Source organism: Myxocyprinus asiaticus, chromosome 11, assembly GCF_019703515.2.
Source record: "Myxocyprinus asiaticus isolate MX2 ecotype Aquarium Trade chromosome 11, UBuf_Myxa_2, whole genome shotgun sequence".
Classification (NCBI taxonomy): Eukaryota; Metazoa; Chordata; class Actinopteri; order Cypriniformes; family Catostomidae; genus Myxocyprinus; species Myxocyprinus asiaticus.
In genome coordinates, this window is record NC_059354.1 from 613,642 (window position 1) to 639,197 (window position 25,556).

General features: G+C 42.6%; 1 protein-coding gene across 1 annotated transcript in view; it reads right to left on the minus strand.

Moving 5' to 3' along the window:
• si:dkey-11f4.7 (piezo-type mechanosensitive ion channel component 2) overlaps positions 1-25,556 on the minus strand; it is a 648,587-nt gene that overhangs the window by 143,333 nt on the left and 479,698 nt on the right. The window contains 2 exon segments of the mRNA XM_051709767.1: positions 7,440-7,641; positions 8,093-8,281. Of these exon segments, the coding sequence (XP_051565727.1) occupies positions 7,440-7,641; positions 8,093-8,281 (391 nt within the window).

A 25,556-nucleotide genomic window follows, 5' to 3' on the forward strand; every position in this document is an offset into this window, starting at 1 on the left:
ACTGTGTCTAATTCATTAGAACAGTCATCAATTAAGTGGTTTAATAATGTTACCAACATTTTCTTTGCTCCTTGGCAATTCACATTGAGATAATCTAACGAAAAGGCAAGTTAAATTATTCACATGCATGCCCACGTCCCCCATTAACACGATCCACACCGGTGGCATTCATTGGCTAGGCATCAACCAATAAAACGACTTCATTGACCCCTCCTCCGCCGAACACTGGTCTTGCTCTCTCATCAGAATTTTACAAGTGCGCTTTGCTACAGGTTTTTCACATAAGTAGTTGCAAAAGTCAAGGCGGGAAGATTTAAAGTTGCAGTGCCAAATTTGAGAGGTTGTATGTAGCGATTTGTGGTTGTACTGCGAAAATGAATTAAAGTACAAAAGTTAATGTGTAATACAAGTTTGTGTCTGCAGTTGTATTTATGTGAATGTCATTTTACACATTTGTGACTGCTTGTCTGCAATTGTGGATTCAGAATGCAAGCTTTGAATTATTGTCTGTGAGTGAAGATTGCAACATTCAACTTCAAATTTTTATTTTACAACTTTTCACAACAGTGCTGTAAGTTTCAATTTACGAGTACAAATGTTCATTGTACAAGTTCTCAAATCAAAATATGCAAGCTCTCAAGTTTCGCTACTGATTTACTTTCATAAGATTCTCTCCTTTCAGTGTGCCAAATTTCATACTCTTCTTTAGGTTACCATAGACTTCAGTGGCTTAGGAAGAATAAGCAGAAAACTAACAGATCAAATACGAGCTTGACTCTTAATTATCTTGATGAGTTAACACCAGAGAAGATACCGTAAAAAACTTGACATGATTAGAGTAGTGTGCTGCCTATTTTGGTTTTCATACTTTAATGAATAATTTGCTTAACGTTGGTTTGGTGAAATATTTAATAAATAGTGTTTCTGATAATGTACAGTACTGTAACATGTTTACCCATATTAATTAGCTCTGAGTATTGTATAACATTGCTGTAGTTTTGAAGTTCCCTGAATGTGTATGCAGAATTTTTTTCTTTTGTTCAACAATAATCTTTGTGTTTTTAATTTACAGTTGTACATAGGAAGCCTACTATTTTAACTTGAATTGTGTGCAAAGATTGTACATTTATACAATAAATGTAGGTTATTATAAAAATAGGCATAGATCTTCCATTGAACTCATATTAGCCGTATCATGGGTTCCCTTTCAATTTGGTCATGAATGCTACATCATAGCTGACACTATGGGATTTATCCCCACAGGCGTAGTCAATCTCTGAAACTTTAAAATCGGCGCCTCCCTCGCATGCGTCAGCAGGTGTATATAATGGCGGTGCGAGATTTCGGCAGCACAAGCCTCATGTGTCTCCTCACCTCATCCGTGAGCATTTTCACCAGTGGAGTATGCCCGTGATGACCTGCATGTACTGAGGTGCAGGGCTCCATTATGTCCGGCACTCACTCTGAGGATAAGGATGATATGGTGTTGGAAGGTGAGCCTTGGACACTCATTGGATTAGCTCATGGGGACTTTTCTCCAAGGAGGAGATCTAGAACCTCAAATTGGACTGTCCCACTTCTTGTGCACCTGTGCCAGACACAGAGAGGCTCCTGTGTCATCTGGCTCATTACATGGATACGTGGCGCCATCTTTCAGGCATTTCCAGTTGGATGCTAAGGACAATAGAACATGGTTAGGTGGAAATATGGAGTGGTGGTGGCGAAGTGGACTAAAGCACATAACTGGTCATCGGAAGGTTGTTGGTTCAATCCACACAGCCATCACCATTGTATCCTTGAGCAATGCACTTAACTCCAGGTTGCTCCAGGGGGATTGTCCCTGTAATAAGTGCACTGTAAGTCGCTTTGGATAAAAGCGTCTGCCAAATGCATAAATGTAAATGTAAGTGGGTAGGTGTTACAGTTCGCAAGGTGGTTACCTCGCTTCAATTGTCTTATTTTCTCCACTGTAATGGTGCGGGACATGCCGATTCCAACTCAGAGGTATTAAATCTCCTCGCAAAAGACATAATCTAGATGGTGTCAGCGGATGATGCTCACAGTGGATTCTACAGCTGCTATTTTCAAGTCAGCAAAAAAGATGGAGGATTACATCCCAATTTGGATCTGAGACGCTTGAACCAAGCACTCATGAGGTTTCCATTCAAAATGAATACTCAGACACAAATTTTGTGTCACGTTTGTCCTATGCATTGGTTTGTATTGATCGACCTGAAAGACACTTACACATACACATAGCCCCTCATCACACGCCATTCTTGAGATTCATCTTCGAGGCGACTGCTTATCAGTTCAAAGACCTGCTTTTTGGCTTTTCCCTGGCATTCACAAAATGTGTTGATGTGGCGCTCTTTCTGCTGAGGCTGAGCAGCGTTCACGTTATGAATTACTTTGACGATTGGTTGCTCTTAGCACAGTCAGAGGAACAAGCTTTGGGACTGAAAGTCAGCTGGTCGAAGAGCATGTTAATGCTCAGCCATCAGATTTCATTCCTGGGCATGAATCTCAAATCAGTCTCTATGATGGCACGCCTGATGGAAGAATGCATTCATTCTGTTCACCAGTGTTTGAACATTTTCATGCTGGGAAAAACGTTTCCATTGAAGCTTTTTCAATGAGCCCTGGAACTCATGGCCTCTGCAACAGTGGTCACCCTGCTGGGACCACTTCAGTGCTGGCTCAGAATGAAGGTACCCCATCATTCATGGTGACATGTCCGCTTACGTCTTGTGGTGAAACACCACTGTCTAGCTGCGTTAAACATTTGGAAAATGTCCACATTCTATCAAACGTGTGTGGCATTTGGTCAAGTGTCCAGATGAGAAATAGTCATGATGGATGTCGAACACGGGCTGGGGAGCCCTGTGTGATGGGTGCCCAGCCTTTGTCACCTGGGCAGGTGCTCAAGCGACCTGGCAAATACATTTTCTGGAACTGCTTGCTGTATTTCTAGCAATAATGACTTTCCGACCAGCCATCCAGAGGTTTCATGTTCTGATCAGAACCGACAACATGGTGGTCTTGGCCTACATAAATTGCCAAGGGGCAGTTCGATCACAGCCATTGATGAACCTGGTGTGCCAGCTTCTCCTCTGGTGCAAGAAAAATCTCCTATCGATACGTGCGACAAACGTTCCAGGTCACCTGAACCGTGGTGCAGATTTGATCTTGTGGCAGGGCATTATAAAAGGAGAATGAAGTTTTCATCCTCAGACAGTTCTGATGATATGGGATCAGTTCAGGGAAGCTGAAATAAATATATTTGCATCAGCGGAGACAACCGAAGACTGCTGGGCCTGGACGTTCTAGCCCACAAATGGCCAGTGGGACACAAATATGCATTCCCTCCTGTCCACTTTCTTCACCAAGTATTGTGCAAAATTCGGGGGGACAAGAAAGCGGTACTGCCCATGGTTCCCAGAATTAATAGAGCTATTAAATGCCCCACCCCCGTGGAGGATTACACTGAGTAGGGACCCGCTCTTGCAGGCGGAGGGCACGATTTGGCATCCATATCCAGAATTGTGGAAACTTCAGGTGTGGCCACTAAACGGTGCCCAAATGATGCACACGGGCTCTCGCAACCGGTGCCGACACCATATTACAAACCAGAGCCTCTTCAACAAGATGTTTATACATGTTGAAATGGCGAGTGTTCACTGACTGCTGTTGATGAGGACCCTGTACAATGCACCATTCAGCCTATACTTCACTTTCTTCAAGAACGCTTAGACGCGGACTCACCCCTTCTATGCTCAAAGTGTATGTTGCTGCCATAGCAACTGGACATATCACACTAGGCAGGCTATCAATAGGCAGACACCCTTTGATTGTGAAATTCTTATGTGGCGCGATGCGGTTGAGACCGTCTCGCCCCACCACCATGCCGGTTTAGAACTTGCTGCTTATGTTAAAAGCACTCACGGGCCCACCGTTCGAGCCATTGGATTCAGTGAGATTACACGTTCTGTCATTAAAGACTGAGCTGCTTCTCGCTTTGGCTTCAGTAAAAATGTGTCAGGGACCTTTAAGAGCTGTCCGTCAATGACTAATGCTTAGAGTCTGGAACAGGCTTATCAAAAGCCGCTCTTAAACCCAGTAAAGGCTACATGCCACTCCCTTCAGGGCACAGGTTATTACCCTTTAGGCTTTCTCCCCACCTCAGTTTGCTTCGGATGAAGTGGAGAGGCTACACACACTGTGTCCTGTAAGAGCACTGTGTGCATATATCAATCACATGAGGCAAATGCGGCTTTTGGGTGAGCTCTTTGTCTGCGTCACAGGTCGTTTTAAAAGTTTGGTTGTCTCCAAACAAAGGCTTTCACATTGGATAGTGTATGCCATTGCACTCACAAGAAAATACAGTGCCCTATTGGAGTAAAAGCTCACTCCACTAGAGGCATGGCATCTTCATGGGCATTTTCTAATGGTGTTTCCATTGAAAACATCTGCCAAGCTGCAGGTTGGGCTTCATGGTTCCCTGAAAGGAGGGAATGAATGCTGCGTAAGCTGGCTGCATTTCTGAATCTTCATTACAAGGGTCGAGTATCGCTGGCACCCTTCAGTCAAATATTCTGAAGAGATAGCGTTGAGCACCACTGATATATACGCCCACTGATGCGTGCAAGGGAGGTGAAGCACAAAGCACTATCTGGCAATTAAAATTGGTGAGATTTTAAAGAGTTTCAGAGATTGGCTAGGCCTGCGCAGATAAAGTCCGTAGTGTCAGCTATGATACAACATTCATTCCCTCCTTTCAGGGAACCATGGTTACAGTCGTAACCTTATAATTTCACCTCTTAAATCTGGGATATTTTCTTGATTATAATTATTTCAAAACAAACAGTAACTGGGAATTGCCACAGACCTCTTGATTCAGTTACAACAATATTTACTTGACGATTCAATATGTATTGCAATTTGATGTTTTCATATATTTAGCTGTGTTAACTCAATTAAATAAAATGTCTATTGAAGTTCAGTTGTGTCTGAAATTACAATTGTTTCACCCTGTAATTGAATATGCAGGTAAAAGTTAGGGATGTGCAAAACTACCAGTTTAAAACTACCAATCGACCAGTCTGTGTGTTGTCTGAGCTACAAATATTAGTCGACAAGGAACACACGTATAAGGTTGCATTACCATGTTAAAGGGCGTCTGACTGGGTAACATGGACATAACAAATATTAACTCCCCCTAACATAAAAATATGCTAAATAACCTCTTATCTCACAAAACTATTAAAGAAAGAAACATGAAAAGCTCCAATACAAAGTGACACAAAACTACTTATGCACATCCTGGACGCAGAATGAAGTGAATCAATGTACCAAAGTGGTAACATGGAGTGAAAATGAGTTCAGGCTCAACTTGTACAGTTGTTGGCTGTCATAATAGGAAGTAGTTAATGATATCAATGTAACTATCATTGGGTCATAGATTTATGTCATATCTACCCGCTCCTTAAAGGGATAGTTCACCCAAAAATGAAAATTCTCTCTTCATTTACTCAGCCTCATGCCATCCCAGATGTGTATGACTTTCTTCTTCTGCTGAACACAAATTAAGATTTTTAGAAGAATATCTCAGCTCTGTACATTAAGTCCATTCAATTCAAGTGAATGGAAGTATCTCCAAAATCACAAAGTCAGGATAAAAGTAATCCATAAGACTCCAGTAGTTCAATCCATATTTTCTGAAGTGATATGATAGGTGTAGGTGAGAAACAGACTACTATTTAATTTTTACTATAAATGTTTACTTTCACTTTCACATTCTTCTTCTTTTGTTTTTTGGCAATTAGCATTCTTCATGCATATCACCACATACTGGTCGGGGCTGATCAAAGGTGGACACTTTGATCACTAAAAGTTGACTTGTTTCTCACCCACACCTATCATGTCACTTCTGAATCATGGATTTACCCTCTGGAGTCGTATGGATTACTTTTATGCTGAATTGAGTTGATTTTTGAAGATTAAAAATTCTGGCCACCACCATTCACTTCTATTGTATGGACCTACAGAGCTGAGATGTTCTTCTAAAAATCTTCATTTGTGTTCTGCAGAAGAAAGAAAGTCTCACATCTGGGATAGCATGAGGGTGAGTAAATGATGAGAGAATTTTTATTTTTGGGTGAACAATCCCTTTAAAATTGCACGGGTGAGGCAGTGTCAAAAGACAGTCATTGCAACTCTGTAAAGTTTCGACACTATGGAGCCACGTGCTTTTTGAGTGTTTCATGGCTCTTTAAAACATTGTTAAAGCAAATATGTCCATAAAGCCAAGCAAATATCATAAGTCAGGGGTGCTCATTGCATTGATCACGACCGGTCGATCAATGTAATGAAGTCAAAAGGGAAAGGGAGTTCAGGGAGTAACTACACAAATAAAGAGAATCTTAAAGATGTCTTTTTATTACTTCATTGTGACAAAACAGGATGGCAGTGGAAGACTTGTTCATATTAATGGAGAAAGCTCTATCTCATTGGTTAGGGTTAGGTTTAGGCTGCGGTCTAGTTTCTCTGAACAATCATTTATTGCTTTGCTTATGAATATAAATGACTCTTCCCCCATTATCCTACTTTTCGAAACTTTGTCCCCTGCGAATTGTCTGACTTACGGTAATGCATTTACGCCCCTGCATAGTGTTGAAATACACTTTAAGTTGTCTGTCTTGGCGAGGTATTAATAAAAACACAGTCAAATGAATTTGTTTGGAATCTGTGTGTGACGAGGAGGAGGGCGTAGCTGGGTGGTAAGGATGGACGCCTGGTGCTGAATTACCCTAATCAACCAGGAGGGGGATAAAGAGGAGCCAGCTGGTATGTGCTGTGCAGTGTGTATAAACCTCACTCCCCTGGCCACAAGAGGCACACTAGTGACTGATGCTAGAGGACATAGCCTTTAGCCTCCTCATTAGCGCGGCCGCCTCCCATGCTGGAGACCCTGGTTCAAATCCTGATAGGAGCAGGTCAAGCAGGACCGGTTACATTGTGCATTAGGATTTGCAGTGTAAATGCAGCCTAATACACCTGCCGCTTTCTTTGTCGTTACTATTAATCAAACAACATCAAGGAAATGAGAAAATAATTCATTGCTCTTTGCTAAATAACTTTTGCTCTTTTCTGAATTTCTATCGATATATTATAATCACATGATCTCATGCGATAGAAGTGTGAGCAACACTGTTGTAAGTCAAGTTGAAAAATAATAGCACTCTTCTGCTCAAAAAGCTGCATAATTTCTTGTATCATTCATGTCTGCACTAATGGCATGGGGCAAGTTACACATTGGGGTTTGTTCAAGTGAGCAATAGTAATGCTGCATTATAAAACTGCATCAAAGAACTAAAAAGGAGAATTGACAACATTGTATTGTCTTCTAAAATGTTTTCTCTGAATGGCTCATTTCTCACCGTGTCTCTCAGGACTTTCTCCTCTGTGTCTTCTGAGGAATGAAGTGCATGAGGTCTGGAGTGGAAGGAAGGGCAGACGTTTCCTTGTGTTGTCCTCTCGTTGTCTTGATCCTCTGGTCATCTTCTTTTTCTCAGTTTTCCTTTTCAGCTTCTTGAAGTAGTCTGGCATCTCCAATTCTTTACTATCCCACAGACCATGACACTGAAGACACAAACACACCATCTCACTGGTTCTGTTTCAAAATAGATTTAAGTGCCTATATAGGCAGCCTTTTAAGACATCATACTAGATTTAGACATAATACTAGATTTAGACTGAAACTAACATCTGTTACTGTAGTGTTTTACAGCACTGGATTTGATATAAAGAGGCATGAGATTAAATTAAAGAACTGGCAGGCCCGGACAGAATCTGACAGCTTTTTTGATTAACTGATTTAAAGGGGAAAATCTGCTGTGAAAAGGATTTAAACATAGTAAAATGTACCAAATAGAGCTGACAGTACTACCCTCTTATTGGTAGCAGAAAGCATCATAGAATTAGCCGAAATATAAAAAAACAAACAAATATGTAAGGTGTGGGGAATGAATAGAATTTTTATGAATGAGAGATGTCACAATTTTCTGCAGTTTAGGCAGAGCAGTGTTAGAACCTTCAGGATGGAGCGGTGGAAGAACAGGGCAATGAGCTGGATCAGGTCAAGCAGCACATAACCATCTTTCTTCTCAACTCCAACTATGTTAGGCACCGCAAACGGGCGCTCCACATTAATTCCACGATATGTTGATGTAGTCCATGGGAAGAAGCCAAACTGGAAAAAGTACTTCACCACAACTGTGAGCTGAAATGGAAGAGAGAGAGAGAAGAAAGGGAAACAGAAATGAGAACACAACTTCAAACATTTCTACAGTGAGTCTGTTTTGAACACTAGTACTGTTTGTTTGACATTTGTTTAGGTTTATTTACATTGTATACAGTAGTGTAGTCTAGGGCATACACAGGCATATGCCATATGTCCACCTACCTTTCAAAGGATTTTGTGTATGCCCACCTAAAATGAGTGATGATATGTATGGCCGCCAGAACAGCAAGAAGGCTTTTGACCTAGTTTAATTATACTGAGGTGATGCTGCAGCACCATGATTATTATTATTATTATTATTATTAATAAGTGTACAGAGATTCTCTCTAAACCCGCATGGAGCATAGTTGAAAAACACCCATCCCGATTTAAAAAATGCCCAAAGATTGAGAAACGCCCATTATTGTTCCACAGAGACCTAGAGTGTGTTTGACTTGAACTGCATCTCGATTTGCAGATTGGCGAGATTTGCCGGTTGCAGCCCGGGGAGGAGTTGAAAAGAAAGCCGTCAAGCCAGACACTTTGCGCTTCTAGTCGCATGCTGAACCTACGGCAGTCATGGAATATTGCGCAATGTTTGCTTTCTTTATTACAGACGAAGTGGAATTCAGATAGACAGATGCTTAAATTTTACATAAAATAACCAGAAACATTGTTCATTTGAAAAGTTTATGTTATGTTAATAAATTGTCTGCTGTGTGTACAAGAAGAAAGTCCAATAAAAGCCTGTATTATTTTAATACCAATAAAGGAGTCATTTTGATTTTTTTATGAATAAATATGATATTACAATGACAAACAAGATATAGCAGCATGATATAAACATGATGTATTGTTATAAAAACATGGAGTTGTCAGAATAAACATCATGGTTATGACATACTACAACACTACTCTTACTTCTGCCATAGACTGACATAGTAGAAGTAGTAGAGTAGTATGTGAAGTATGCAATTGCAAACGCAGCCCATGAAACATGAAACCGTTGTCATGTTATAAGTCTGGCCAATTGTGAATAAGCTGTGCCGTCATTCAGAGATTGTGCAGCTCCCCTGGAGCAACTGCAGCGCTGCGCCAGCTGGCTGCTCTCGAATCGCTCTCACGGTACTTTGATGGCATATGTCACGGTGACGCGGCAGTGGCACTGGTGTCATAATCAAATGAGTCCGCCTATGAAAATGGGTCCACATCTGATGTCATAATTATTCCTAGTGATTGCATTTTCTCATAGAACTTTTAATGAGTATGTGACAGTTCTCTAACTTTTTTCAAGGAGGAAGAAGGAGCCGGATAAACAATTCAACATAAGTCTTTATTCTTGATAATTGTCAGTATTCAACCACACTAATGCTTTTCAGCACAGCCTGTTACTTACTCCCCCCATTTCTAGAGAGGAAATCCGCCACAGCCATCTGCATGGACCACCTCGAACTTAAAAGGCTGGAGAGCTAGATACCAATGGATGATCCACGCACTGGCATCCTTCATGCGATGGAGCCACTGGAGCGGGGCGTGGTCTGAACCGAGGGTGAAAGCATGCCCCAATAGATAGTATCGAAGGGTGAGGACCGCCCACTTGATGGCCAAACACTCCTTCTCTATCGTGCAGTACCTAGTCTCCCTCAGTGTGGGTTTGTGTCTAATGTACCGCATGGGTGGGTTTGTGACTAATGTGTCCTCCCCCTCCACCATCTGGGACACTACTGCTCCCAACCCCCGTCCAATGCATCCGTCTGCAATATAAAAGGGAGAGAGAAGTCAGGAGAGTGCAATAACAGCCCGCCGCAATGTGCAACTTTCACCTGCGTGAATGCCTGCTGACATGGCTCCATCCATTGGACCAAATCTGGTGCCCCCTTTTTAGTCAGATCAGTCAGCATGCTGGTGACGGTCAAATAATTAAGACAAACATATGATAATGGCCAGCCAGCCCCAGGAACTGCCTCACCTCCTTTTTGGTCTTAGGTCTCGGGCAGGCTGCAATCGCTGCGGTTTTATCAATTTGGGGCTGCACCTGCCCGTTACCCAAGTGGAAGCCCAGATACCATACTTCCACCTGCCCAACTGCACACTTCTTTGGGTTTGCCATGAGTCCCGCTTGTCTCAACGACCTCAGAACAGCCCTCAGATGCTGCAGGCATCGCTGCCAATCATTACTGTAAATAATGATATCATCCAGATAGGCTGCAGCATAAGCAGCGTGTGGTCTGAGGATTCGGTCCATGAGCCGCTGAAACGTAGCCAGGGCCCCGAAACAAACCGAATGGAAGCGAAAAATTGGTGTAATCCGAACAGTGTGGAAAATTTTCACAGAACATGGGAGTTAAGGAGATCTGCCAATATCCCTTCGTTAAATCCAGTGTCGAATAAAAGCGATCCGCGCCTAACCAATCAAGCAATTCATCAGTCTGAGGCACTGGGTACGCATCAAATTTAGACACCACATTGACTTTTCTATAATCCACACGGAACCGGACTGAGCTGGAACCAGTACCACCGGACTGGCCCAGTCACTGTGGGATTCTTCTATTACCCCCATATCTAGCATGTTCTTTAATTGTTCCCAAACCACTTTTTTTGTTTTTAGGTAGTCGGTACGTAGAGGTCGTTTCGATATGGTGCTCGACTGGGAAGAGGCGAGAACATGACTGAGAATTCTCTTTGCAATCTGGCAACCTCCGTAACTTGTGACGGTGAGAGGTGGTTTCCGCAAGTGACTCGATCGGTGGCTTTTAAGTTCACCTCCGGTCCGAGCTCCTCCCTCTCCAGAACCACCATCACGGGGACCACCTCTCTCCATGGTTTTAGGAGATTGAGGTGGTAAATCTGACGTGCTCCCATCTCTATCCGTGCATTTAACCTCATAATCGACTTCCCCAGCTTGCCATGTGACCTCAAAGGGTCAGTTTCTCATGGCTCAGTTAATTATCGTTAATGTGATCCCACCATGCGCAGAGGGTGCTATTCATATGGTAATGTGCTGAGGCGATCAATGCAAATGGTAAACGCCCCCAACAATGCCTTAAAAAGCAACAAGTTCATTCACTTTCCTCTGCGTTTTGAACATGGCACACTACACAGGTGAGAAAGCTCCTTGATAGTGACGAAGAGTTCACATTTTCCTCAGAAGAAGGGCGGGACTCCTACGATGAACATTTGCATTTTGAAGAGCGACTTGATCCAGCCGAGGATACAATTTTGGATGAGTAAGTCTTTACTTACATTAGTTGACATGCTATTTTATATAAACATGTACATATTTTACTAGTTGGACTATTTCCAGACTTGCCAGCCAGTATTCAGAGTATTGAAATTTGAAATATGTCCTAATAGGCAAGTTTTAGTTACATTCAAATGTTGTTTCGGTTAAAGCAGATATTTAAATTGTATGCTGTATGATATAAATATGATATGTTATATGATATAAAAGCAGCAGATTCTTGAGCAGCAAATCAACATATCAGAATTATTTCTGAAGGATCATGTGACACTGAAGACTTCAGTAATGATGCTGAAAATTCAGCTTTGGTCACAGGAATAAATTGCATTTTACAATATATTCAAACAGAAAACAGTTATTTTAAATTGTTGAAATATTTCACAATATCAATGTTTTTGCTGTATTTTGGATCAAATAAATGCAGCCTTGGTGAGCAGAAGAGACTTCTTTTAAATGTTTAAAAAAACATTTAAAATTCTTACCGATCTAAAACTTTTAAACGATAGTGTAGGCCTAAAATTTTTAAGTCTTTATGTAAAGAAAATGTATAGTCAGATTACTTCTTTTAACTTAAACTTGATTTTGTGAACAAGCTACAAACAATACATTCAATCATTAAGTCTCCTCACATTCATTCTCTCTCAGTCACATTCCTCCTTTGTCTGAGCATCCTGCGTCACTCAATACAACCAATCCTTGATAATTGAAAAATACAGATATGCGAGTGCAATGTCTGGCTAGAGGCACTGACCATCAATCACTTTTAGGGGAGGGGTCTTTGTCTCCTCAGGTGTGAATCACATCAATATTCATGATCATTCACACCTCCTCGCATATGGCCTTTCTAACACTAAAAGTGTCTTACAAAAGTTAAATTACTATATTGTTTTGTATGAATGAGTGATCAGGATGGTTTTCACATCATTTGCAAAAACTCTAGGCTACAATATCCGTTCTCAAAAGTCTTTTGAACAAATGTTTTGTATGTGTTATATGGCCTTATTTCAGTGACTTAAAATTTTTGTTCTTTCAAAAACCATGCATAAACGTTATTTTCTCAAAAATACAAACATCTACATACATGTTGCTCACATATTATTGTAGCCCAATTTGTGCTGAATACAGTGTTATCAGACTTTAGCCACTAATATGTTTTTAAGCAACTGAAAAAAGCACAAATGTCAAGACATGTCAAAACTTCTCCAGGGCCCAAAACATCCTCAGACCCCAGAGGGTTAAGATTAACATTATCATTGATTCCAAAATGTCAAAAAAAAAAAAAACAAAAAAAAACATATATATACAATGAATTAACATTTAACCCCTCCCCGATCAAGAACCCCACCCGACCCTCAAGGAACATCCCAGTGGTCTTACATAAGTACACACACACAGAAAAATAAATAGATAAATAATAAAATAATTATATATATATATATATATAAAAGCAACAAGTTCATTCACTTTCCTCTGCGTTTGGAAGATGGCACACTACACAGGTGAGAAAGCTCCTGGATAGTGATGAAGAGTTCACATTTTCCTCAGAAGAAGGGCGGGACTCCGACGATGAACATTTGCATTTTGAAGAGCGACTTGATCCAGCCAAGGATACAATTTTGGATGAGTAAGTTTTTACTTACATTAGTTGACATGCTATTTTATATAAACATGTACATATTTTACTAGTTGGACTATTTCCAGACTTGCCAGCCAGTATTCAGAGTATTGAAATTTGAAATATGTCCTAATAGGCAAGTCTTAGTTACATTCAAATGTTGTTTAACTACTATGTACTAACATTAAATACATACAAGACTATGTACACACTGTGTAACTACATGTTGTTCTGCAAACTATACACATTTGCTGCTACGGGTAGGTTTAGGAGTAAGGGTAGGGTTAGGATAAACGGTTATGGTTAGGTTTTGGGGTAAGGGTTGGGTTAGGGGTAAAGTTAACAGTGTAACTACAAATACAGTGTAACTATTAAATGCAGTTACTTTAAATGTAATTATAAATGTAACAACATATATGTACATAATAAGTTCATTGAATCAAATGGTTAAGTACATAGTAGTTAAGGTCACCTAATATAAAGTTGGTCCAGTATTTTTTAGCATTTTAATCAAGTAGAATTATTTTAATATTTCTTATTTTAAATTAATTGTAAGTCATCTTGAGGCCCCGTTGGAGGTGTGTTGAGGCCTCATAGTGGGTCCTGGCCCCCTGGTTGAGAACCACTGGGTTAGAGTACACTTTGGAAAAATATTGATTGTTTATTAATAACAATATCTAGGTTTTAGAGATAGGCTATTTTTATTGACAAGAGTAAAACCTCTTCTTCTGGCAGTTATTTAACACTGCAAGCACCCCTTCACTTACTGTATTACATTACTTTTTTCTTAAATTATTAAATGCTCCATTCCACTGTCATTATTGCTTAGTGATTTTCCCACCTCTGTTGCTTAACTCCTTATGTTGTTTCAATTACACATCTGTAAACTCCTTTAAGGACAACAAGGACAACTCTAACCTACCTGTCTTTACTTTGATTTCGCATCCATGCCAGTGGTTATATTGGAGGAGGAATTGGCATGAGGCAAATATGTTTAAGTTAGACAGGATACTGGACACTGCTTCTAATTCTTTGTTTGCCGAGTAAGTGAGTAACATAAGAAGAAAGCTTTTTTGGCATATTTTTTTATATATCTCAACAAAGCAAAAACGCTATTTAGTGACTTTGGTGCCATGCTCATTGTGGCTTCCTCAGCTTTTCTCTGCTTCTTTAGAATGTGAGGACTGACGCTCTGTAAGGATGCTCCTCAATCAGTGACTATGTCATCTGGTAATCCATAGATTCGAAACACTTGATTGAACAGCACTTGAGTTGTTTCCATGGAAGTGGGTAGACCCTTCAATGATATAAGATGGCATGATTTTGAGAAGCGATCAGTGGTGACCATGATGGTGGTGGATCCTTGAGAGTTAGGCAGATCAGTGACAAAATCAATTGACAAGTGGGACCAGGGTCGTTGTGGAATGGGTAGTGGTTCTAATAGTCCTGCAGTTAGTTGATGAGGTGTGCAGGATTGTGCACAGGTCTGACAGGCACTTACATTGTTCTTGACATCAGTGGATAGTGTTGGCCACCAGAAAGAGTTCCTGACTAAAGTGCCAACTTCTTGGGTTTTCCTTTAAGAGGTGATGGGTGCAGCAATGGTACTGTAGTTATGGATGAATCAGCAGTAGAAATTAGCGAAGCCTAGAAATCATTGTGATTTCTTTACCATGGTGGGTGTGGGCCAGTCAGTGATGGCTTTTACTTTGGTGAGATCCATCTCCACTCCAGAGTGGCTAATATTATATCCCTTATATATACACTTCTCTGCTTTGATGAAAAGATTGTTCTGGAGTAGACGTGACAAGACATTTCTTACTTGGTAGATATGTTCCTCCATTGACCGTGAATAGATCAAGATGTCATCTATGTAGACTATCACATATTGATTCAGGAGGTCCTTGAAGACTTCACTGATGAAAGATTGGAAGACGGAAGGTGAGTTGGATAGTCCGTACGGCATTACCAAGTATTCGTAGTGCCCCCTGGTGGTGAGAAAGGCTGTCTTCCATTCATCACCCTCTCATATTCTGATGAGGTTGTAAGCAGATCTGAGGTCCAGTTTAGTGAAGAATCTGTCCTCTTTTTTAATTGTTCCAGGAAAGATGGAATAAGTGGGAGTGGATGGTGGTTCTTGACAGTAATTGCATTGAGTGCACGATAGTCAATACAAGGTCTTAAGCCGCCATCTTTCTTGTCAACAAAGAAGAATCACGAAGCAGATGGAGAAGTAGAGGGTCTAATAAATCCATAAGATAGGGCCTCGTCAATGTACTCCTCCATGGCCTTGGTCACTGGGATGGACAATGGGTAAACACGGCTCTTGGGTGGAGAAGTGTTAAGAAGAAGGTCAATGGCACAGTTGCAGGATCGATGAGGAGGTAACTGGGTGGCCCTCTCTTTACTAAAAACCTCCGCCAAGTCAGCATACTCACTGGGGACATTATTCGGCAATGAAGGGAGGTTCTCGGTGAGATGAGTTTTGCAGACTGTAAACTTGGGTGGCAGTTCCAGATAGTGGAGATGACAGTGAGGAGACCAACAGATTAAGTCCTTGTTCTTCCATGAAAACTAGGGATCATGAGCGGATAACCAGGGACATCTGAGAATCACTGGGTTTCGTGGTGAGGAAATGATGTACAGAGCGATTTCTTCAATGTGAAGCAGACTGACTTGGAGTTTTATAGGAAGAGTTTGATGAGTGATATGACCTTTACCGATGGGACCATCATCGACAGCAGTTACAGTAATAGGTGGTTCACACTTGGTTATGGGGATGTTCAATTGCTTCACTAAGTCTTGATGTATCACACTGGCAGCAGCTCCAGAGTCTATTAACACTGAGAAATGATATTCTTGGCTAGCTATGAAAAAAAAGAATGGGTAGTGACAAGCCTTGACTGATTGTAAGAGGGTTAAAGATGTGACTCACTCGATAATGTTGTGAAAAGGTGGTAGCAGGTTTGACAGGGCAGTTGGAACAGCAATGACCTGGTTCACCACAGTAGAAGCAGAAGTTATGGAGTAATCATCTTCTAAATTCATCTTGAGACACACGAGCTTGTCCTATTTGCATAGTTTCCGTAGGTTGCTGCTGACTTGTTACTTGAACGGAAGATGTGGGTACATGACATGGCAAGGAGGTATTTAAACATGGTTGTGATCGTAAGAGATTGTCTTGTCTGATAGCGAGGGTAATGTACTGAGAGAAGTCGAGGGAGTTGTCTCTGCATACCAATTCTGCCTGGAGTTTGGCTAACAGACTAGAACGAAAGATGTGTTTCAACGCAATGTCATTAAATCTGCTCTCGGCATGGTCGGAAGCAGATTTATTGCCTTGACGTAACTGAGTGAGCTGAGTAGCTACATCCATGCCTCCCACAGGGTACTGAAAAACATCACAAATCAACGTAGTAAAATTACTGTAAGATTGTTGAATACGTGCATCATGATCACAAACAGCCGTAGCCCACTCTAATGCATTCCCAGTTAGTAAAGTCATGATAAATGAGCATTTCGACACATCAGGTTGGTTTGAGAAGTAAATCAAGCATTGTTGTAGGAAACCAGTACAATTATCAGCAGAGCCGTCAAACTTATCAGGAAGAGCAAATCTTACCGGATTATGGCGTGATGCAGGCAGGAACCGAATATATTGTGTATTGTAGCATTAGCAGCTCGTGTTGAAAACTTTGAGCACCGCATTCCAATACCCGATGATTGAAAGGAGTTGAGAGACATCCGCTAGATCCGAGCCAGGCAAAGTATTCTGTAAGGATGAGGTAGGCTGAGAGGATTCCATTTGCAGATATTTATTAGAGGGATTGAACAAACAATTCAAACAGTATTTCTTAAATGTAGTCAGGTCACAGGCTTGGGTCAAAACACAGATAAATCGGTCCACAGGCAAACAAATCCAAAACAGTAATCCAGAGATGTAAATCCAGCAAATGTAAGCAATGGTCATAACAGTAGTCAAAAACAATGGCAGAGAATAAACGCTTGGTAAGGCAGATAACTGGCAATACTTTGCAAAGTGATACTGTGAGCACATGGCTTATATACATGGTGAATGACCAAACAGGAACTGATGTGGCAGGAACAGGAAGTGGCAGAGTTCAATATTCAGGTGAGGGCTCCCTCTGGTGGACGGGAGCCTGTTCAGACATCACACGCTCTTTGCGTGCGCAGAAGTTTTGTTTGGAATGCATGCAATACACACGTAAACAAATATTTGTATCGGACTGCAAAGTTTAGGGTAGGCCTACATATAAAGCAGTGGCAATTGCTTTGAGACTACACAGGAAGCACGGCTTCCCTTAAAATTGCACAATGACATGTTTATCAAATTGTATATACAGTAACCTTTCTACATTGAGACAATTATTGTACCAGTTCAATATTTAAGGTAAAAAGTGTGCAACAGCATACAACACTTTTGCAATGTTTGTTGCGTTGATATTATCTGCATGATTATGTCCGCCAAGTTCGCAGATGCATGTCCCATAGATATAGGATTAACTGATCTCAAAATAACATACAAATGGAAGGAGATTCATAAATAGAAAGATGGTTCACAAATAAATAGAATGATATCCACAAATAAATATAGGGAGTTTTCAAAAATGAAATGAATTCACAAATAAATAGAATGACATCCACAAATATTTGTTATATATGTCTGCCCAGCATTTATTTGTGGATTCTTTCCTGTGCAGTTGTGGATCACAGCTCTCATCTGTGGACAATGAGACTTTTCTAACAACAAAAGATGCTTTGATCCACAAATATGTGGACTCCACCCACCATCTAGTCAAGCCAATCAGATAACAGCCATATTACTATGACCAATTGTAGCACATTCTAGCTTCAACCAATCGCATTTCGTTTTACAATTGGGGGGACCAGAGTCACAGAGCTCTCCTCACGTTAAGCTCTTAACATGTGCAGACATGCTGCAATAAGCTTGCAAATGTTAAAAAAACGGACACAATCAAAAGGAATAAATCGACGTGGTTAGCAACAGCTGGATTGTGACTGGAGCGTGAATGGTAGGAACTGAAGCGATCCGGAAACGGAGGATGAAATGTTTGCCGTGGATAGTGGAGGTAATGGAAATAATGAATGGAATATAGTGGAAACTCGGAAGAGTTGGGGTCAGGTTTCTGAAACTGACAGTGAAAGGGGAAATCATCTGGCAAGGAGAAGGAAAGAGGAATACAACGTACTGTTGAAATTCACTTCTGAGTCTGTTAATGCTATAAATCCGTTGAAACTAACCAAATCACTTAAAGAAAATGTAGGAGAGATTGGAAGTGCCAAGACCTTGAGGAATGGTAAATTGTTGTTATTTTGTAAAGATAATATGCAACAAAAAGCGCCTCTGGGATTTAAAATGTTGCTTGGACAAAAAATAGTATGCTCAATGCCAGAAGATATGAAATTGGTAAAAGGAGTGATAACAGGAATTCCCACTGATTTTTCAGTTGAGAAGATTAAAAGAAGTATAACCGGAGTTGCAGTAACCAATGTTAGATAGTTAAAGTGCATTAGAAATAACGAAAAGATGGAGTATGGTCATGTAGCGGCTATATGTAGAGGTAAACAGAGATGTGCAAGATGTGGAGGTGATCATGAATACGGCAGGGTATAAATCCTAAGTGTTGCAACTGTAGAGGCGATCACAGTGCAGGATATGAAGGGTGTCAGGTGAGAAAAAATGCAGTAAAATTTCAAAATGTCAGAGTAGCGGAAGGATTATCATATGCTGAGGCTATAAAGAAAGTTGAGCAGACCTCTAAAGTGAAAGAAATTAGGGCAACAACATCACATCAAAAAATGGATAATTTTGTATATAGAATAAAAGAGAACTCTTAAATTAATTTTGTTGACAAAGTGGCATTTGTAACATTTATAGCAGAAGTGGAGAATTGTTCTGAACAAATTGAAAGCAGGACAGAAAGAATAAAAATCATTATTAGAGTGGCTGAAAATTACTTGGAGATAGAGGGAGTCACTGTGGATATGATAAATGAGAAGCTTAAAGTGCAAACAGTAAACGCTCAGTTAACATGTGGCATAATGCATGTTATGCAAAGAGCATAATGGTGCTAACAATCCTGCAGTGGAATGCAAGAAGTTTAATTGCTAATGAACAAGAATGTAAGAATTTCTAGCCAAGAAAATAGTTCTGACATAGTATGTGTGCAAGAAACCTGGCTTATACCAAAATTATATTGAAAACAAATTATTACAGGGATATATTAAGACATAGAGATAGAAAAAGAGGAAATGGGAGGACACGTGACCCATGTGAGAAGCAGACGTGTGATTGCAAGCTCTGCGCGCTTTACTAGTTTTTTAAGTATTTTCATTTTATAATCCGGTGAGATTCGATACACCCAGTTACATACTTGCACTTTGAGGTTAACATGGCAAAGAAGTCAAAATCCTCAGACTCCGGAGACATTAAAAGACACTTACGTGTTCAAGCTGAGGCCTCTGACGGGCCTGTGAGCCAGGGACTCGATTTGGATGGCACGTCGGGAGATGAAATCCAGTGTCAACTGTCTAACATCTCTTTGAAACAAAACAGGCATCTAACGCTTTTGATCAGGGCTTTTTTATCTATAAAAAAGCCCTGATCAATAGCGTTAGGTGACTAAATATTAGCCAAAATCAGACTTTGCTCCTGAATTTCTGCTAAAACAACAACGACTCTTCCTAATTTATCTTCACTCCGTTTAAGACGTTTGAATTTTAAATGTTTAAAACATCCCTTCAAGGTCTACCTTGAAGGGATGTTGCAAGCTGCTGGCACCCCTCATGATATAATATTGGGAGAAGACTTCAATCTTTTGATGGATTCAGTCCTTGATCATAGTGAAGCAAAAGTGTGTAAGCCCACTAGAGCAACATTGACACTTCAAAGGATGTGTAAAAATCTTGTTCTTGCAGACTTTTGAACCCATCTGGTAGGGACTATAAATGTTTTTCATCAGTCCATAAGATTTATTCTAGAATAGATTTTTTTATTTTTATATCTAAGTCCCTCGTTTCATCTGTTGTGGATTGCTCAGTTGGAAACATCTTTGTCTCAGATCACGCCCTGGTGAGTTTAGAGATGTTGCCACATACAGAGAAAAAGAAATCATATAGCTGGCACTTTAATGTATCCCTTTTGCAAAATACTGATTTCCAACAAATGTTAAAGACTGAAATCAATGTTTATATGGAGTCAGTATCCTCTGTGGGTGTGGCTTGGGAGGGATTCAGAGAAATAGTAGCATACCTGTTCTAATAAATAGGGATAAAATTGCAATAACAGACAGTGACAAAGCAGAGGTTGTAGCGGAAACATTTGTTAAAGTACACAGTTATGCAAGCATTTCAGATTAAATGAGGATGTATAGGGATCAGAGTTTGAGGAAGAACCCACAGATATTGGAAAAAAGAGGACCATCAGTTTGATCATTATATAGTGAGTTTACCTTGTATGAAATGAAGAGAGCACTTGTGGGGTTACTTCTCAAGGTAAAGATGATATATATTATGGAATGATCAAACATTTATCAGATGCATCATAGAGTACTATTCTGAGCCTTTTTAATAAGGTATGGGAAACAGGGAATTTACCATCTGCCTGGAAGCATGGGGTCATCGCGCCGATTGCAAATCCAGGAAAAGATCATTCGCAGCCTATTAACTACAGGCCCATAGCACTGACGTATAATCTATGCAAATTTATGGAACACATGGTCATGTTTAGATTGGTTTATTTAATGACCCGCACCAGCTGACTCCATGACAGCTTCTTCACCCAAGCAATCAGACTTTTGAACTCTTGAACTCTCACGATCAATATACATCAGCACTGCACTTTATTAATCTTATTATCTCACACCGGACTGTCATAAATTATATTCTCTCTTAACAACACACTGGCAACTGACTATCAACCGACAGCCTTAATGTCAATACAGTACAATACAGCCTACTGTATATTTTATATATACTTTATATACTATTTTTATTGTATGTGTATTCTATATTATGTGTATGTGTATTCTGTATTGTGTGCATTGTATACTGTACATTGTATATTACTATTTGTATATTGTGTTGTGTGTAATTATGTGTATATTAGATATGTAAATTGTGATGTGTAAATCTGTTTATTGCAAATTGGTATATGTCTTATCACTGTCATGACTGCTATGTTGCTCGGAACTGCACCCAAGACTTTCACCCATTGTTGCACTTGTGTATACGGTTGTGTGACAATAACAGTGATTTCATTTGATTTGATTATTTGAGAACAAGAGTCTTTTTTCTCCATACCAGAGTGGCTTCCAGAAGGGGTGAAATACAATGGATTCTGCTCTCTGTTTGGAAGCTGAATTAAGAAAGGCTCAAGTCAATAGAGAAGTATTAGCAGGAGTGTATTTTGATGTGGAAAAAGCAGATGAAATGTTGTGGAAGGAGGGGCTCTTAATGAAACTGGATAAAATGGGAATCAAAGGGAGAATGTACAACTGGATCATAAACTTCTTGTTTGGTAGAACTATAGTAAGAGTGGAGTCTGCATGTTCCCCGATATACCCAATAGAGAATGGAACTCCTCAAGGAAGTGTTTGCAGCCCTATTTTCTTTAATATAATGATTAATGGCATTTTCTCTCAGTTAGACACTGGAATCGAGAGATAATTATACGCAGATGATGGAGCATTATGGAAAAGGGGGTGCAATGTTACATATGTGGTGAAGAGTATGCAGACTGCTGTAAATAAGGTAGAGAAATGGGATAATATTTTGGGTTCCCAATCTGTCACTCACTCGACATTGTGTCGATGTAGTGACACTAAGGGTCACTCTTGAGATCCCCAAACATCTCTGATCTTTGAAAAAAGGTAAATGAAAATTGGCGAGTGGAATTTGCATGCCACTCCCCCGGAGATACGGGTATAAAAGGAGCTGACATGCAACCACTCATTTAGATTTTCTCTTCAGGGCCGAACGGTTCTATTCACTGAGCTGAATACTCCGTGCTTTCATTCACCTCTCTGCTGGATTTTTACGGAGCATTTCAGCGGCTTCTGGTGCAGTGCAGAGAACGTCCCTGGCCGCATCAGCAGGAACTGCAAAAAGAGTATATTCTAAAAGAGTATATTTTCTGTCTAAAAGTGCGGCACACACGGAAAGTCTTTTTAAAGATGCCTTTCCATTTGTGTGTTATTCCTGGTTGCGGTCGTTATCTCTCAGCTTCTGATGGCTACGATCAATGTCACACATGTCTGGGTGCTGCCCATGCAGAGACATCGTTCATGGATGGGTCTTGCCCTCACAGCGAGAACATGACCATGGCAATGTTGCAGTAGTGCCACCCCAGTGGCTCCCCGCCTCGGTCTTTCTACCTACGGGTATGAGGCTCTGTCGGTTAGTGCTGGGGGCGATCTGGGGACCTCAATGGGAGCACATACGCTGGGTATCCCCCCATGGACCTCCCATTCCTCAGCACGCTCGCTTGCCCCGGTCGGGCTTCCGGATGAGACCGCCGGCTCGTCCCAGGGCGAGTTCGACCTCTTGTCCAGGACTCGGGAAGACGATGAGCTCTCGAGTGCAGCATCGGAGAGCGGGCTCGTCCATTCTGACGTGGAGGCTTCGGCTGGGTTTCCTCCCTCGGGTACGGTCGCCCAGTCACAGGCCGATGCAGAGCTGACTGACATGCTTGCCCGGGCAGCCGCGAGCGTCGGGTTAGAGCGGAACCCTCCACTCTCTCATGAACCCTCGCAGCTCGACGATTGGTTCCTCGGCTCAAAGCGCCGCTCACAACCGTGACCAGCCCAGGTTACTTTCTTCCTGGAGGTGCATGAGGAGCTGACAAATTCATGGAAGGCACTCTAAGCTTCCATCCAGGGTCTGTAGGTTCACATCATCTCTGACGGCTAAGGTCTACGGCACCGCTGGACAAGCCGCCTCTGCCCTGCATGCCATGGCGCTCCTGCAAGTACACCAAGCCAAGGCATTAAAAGAACTGCACGAGAGTAGTTCCGACCCGGGATTGATGTAGGAACTGCGCTCGGTGACCGACCTCACTCTCCGGGTGATGAAGGTCACAGCGTGTTCTCTCGGGCGGGCGATGTCCACCTTGGTGATCCAGGAACACCCTCTTTGGCGCAACCTGGTTGAGATGAAAGAGGCTGACAAGGCACAGTTCCTTTACGCCCCCATCTCCCAGGTTGGCCTATTCAGCGACACCGTCGGGGACTTTGCCCAGCAGTTTTCGACGGTGAAGCAGCAGGAGGCCATCCAACACATCTTGCCCCGGTGCGGCTCAAGCACCCGCACCCCATCTGCTCATCACCAAGGGCGTCTTCCTGTGGTGACAGCACCGGCTCCGCCGCAGCCCGCCCCCCGCGGCCCGGCCCTGGCATGGAGCCCACTGCAGGAAGCAGACGCCACCCATCTCACGGCCGGCCGCCAAGAACCGAGAAAGCCTTCGAAGCGGCCCAGAGATGGGCGACACAGGGACAAGGAGACCCGCTGCTCTGGAGCTGGTGAGCAGACCACTCCATTCCCCAGAGGAGGGCCGGGAGAAGAATCTTTTGTTTCCTTTTCATTTAATTTCGCCGCATGCCCAAGTGGCTGCGGTACCCAAAAGTTCAACAAAAGAGCAGTTTCCTTGTTTCCTGGTTCACATATCCGGTGTGCACGGCCGTCATTACGACCTCTGTCCACCATTCCATTTCGGCAGGTTTGGCACTCCAGCGGCGGTCTCCCCGCCCCTGCGCACCCAGCTGAGGCACAAATCTGCCCCCGATGTGACGGTCTCCACGGGTCACAAGAACAAGCCTCTTCCTCCCCTGTCCCTGGCTGTTCCAGGGGTGGTCACAAGGAGCAAGGTAAGTGCTTCGATGTCCCTGAACTCAGCACAGCCACGGCACGACGTGGCACCTCAGGCTCCGCCCTGCCACGAGGACCCGTCCGACGACATTGTCCCCGAGCTTGGACACGTGGCTTGCGCTTTCCAACCCGTCGTGATGGCTGATCCGGACCGTCCAACTCGGCTACATGATTCAGTTCGCCAGGCATCCGTCCAGGTTCAGTGGCGTCCACTTCACCTCGGTGAAAGGCAAGAACGCCGCTACCTTGCGCGCGGAAATCGCTACTCTTCTACGCAAGGATGCAATAGAGCCTGTCCCTCCAGCCGAGATGAAGAAACTGCATTTTAACGAAGAAAGGCGGTGGGTTGCGGCCAATCTTGGACCTGTGAGTACTGAACCGGAATTTGCACAAACTCCCGTTCAAGATGCTGATGCAAAAACGCATTCTAGCGAGTGTCCGGCGTCAAGATTGGTAGGCAGCAGTAGACTTCAAGGACGCGTAATTCCACGTCTCGATTCTACCTCGACACAGACCCTTCCTGCGGTTTGCGTTCGAGGATTGTGCGTACCAGTACAAGGTCCTCCCCTTCGGCCCCCAGGACTACGCAAATATGCGTTTCCCCCAGTGAGCCTCAGGGAGGATGAGGAGCAGGTCCTCCTGGTAGCACCCTACTGGCCCACCCAGACTTGGTTCTCGGACCTCATGCTCCTCGCGACAGCCCCCTCCCCCGACAAATTCCCCTGAGGAAGGACTCTCTTTCTCAGGGTCGGGTCACCATCTGGCACCTGCGACCAGACCTCTGGAATCTCCGTGTCTGGCCCCTGGATGGGACATGGAAGACTTAAGTGTCCTAACACCCGCGGTGGTAGACACAATCACTCAGGCCAGGGCTCCCTCTATGAGGCACCTGTATTCCTTGAAGTGGTGTCTGTTCGCTAAGTGCCACTATTCCCGACGCGAAGACCCCCAGAGATGCGCAATCGGATCGGTGCATTCCTTCTTGCAGGAGTGGTTGGAGGGGTGGCTGTCCCCCTCCACCTTGAAGGTGTATGTAGCTGCCATAGCGGCTCACCATGACACAATGGACGGTAAGTCCTTAGGTAAGCACAACCTGATCATCAGGTTCCTGAGAAGCGCTAGGAGGTTGAATCCCTCCAGATGGCATCTCATTCCCTCATGGGATTTCTCTGTAGTCCTTCAGGGACTACGGGGAGCTCCCTTCGAGCTGTTGCAGTCAGCCGAGCTTAAGGCACTCCCTTTGAAGACTGCCCTCCTGACTGTGCTCACTTCCATCAAAAGGGTAGGGGACCTGCAAGCGTTCTCTGTCAGCGAATCGTGCCTAGAATTCGGTCCGGGCTACTGTCACATGATCCTGAGACCCCGACCGGGCTATGTGCCCAAGGTTCCCACAACCCCATTTAGGGATCAGGTGGTGAACCTGCAAGCACTGCCCCAGGAGGAGGCAGACCCAGCCTTGGCGTTGCTGTGTCCGGTGCACGCTTTACGCATCTATTTGGATTGCCTGCAGAGCT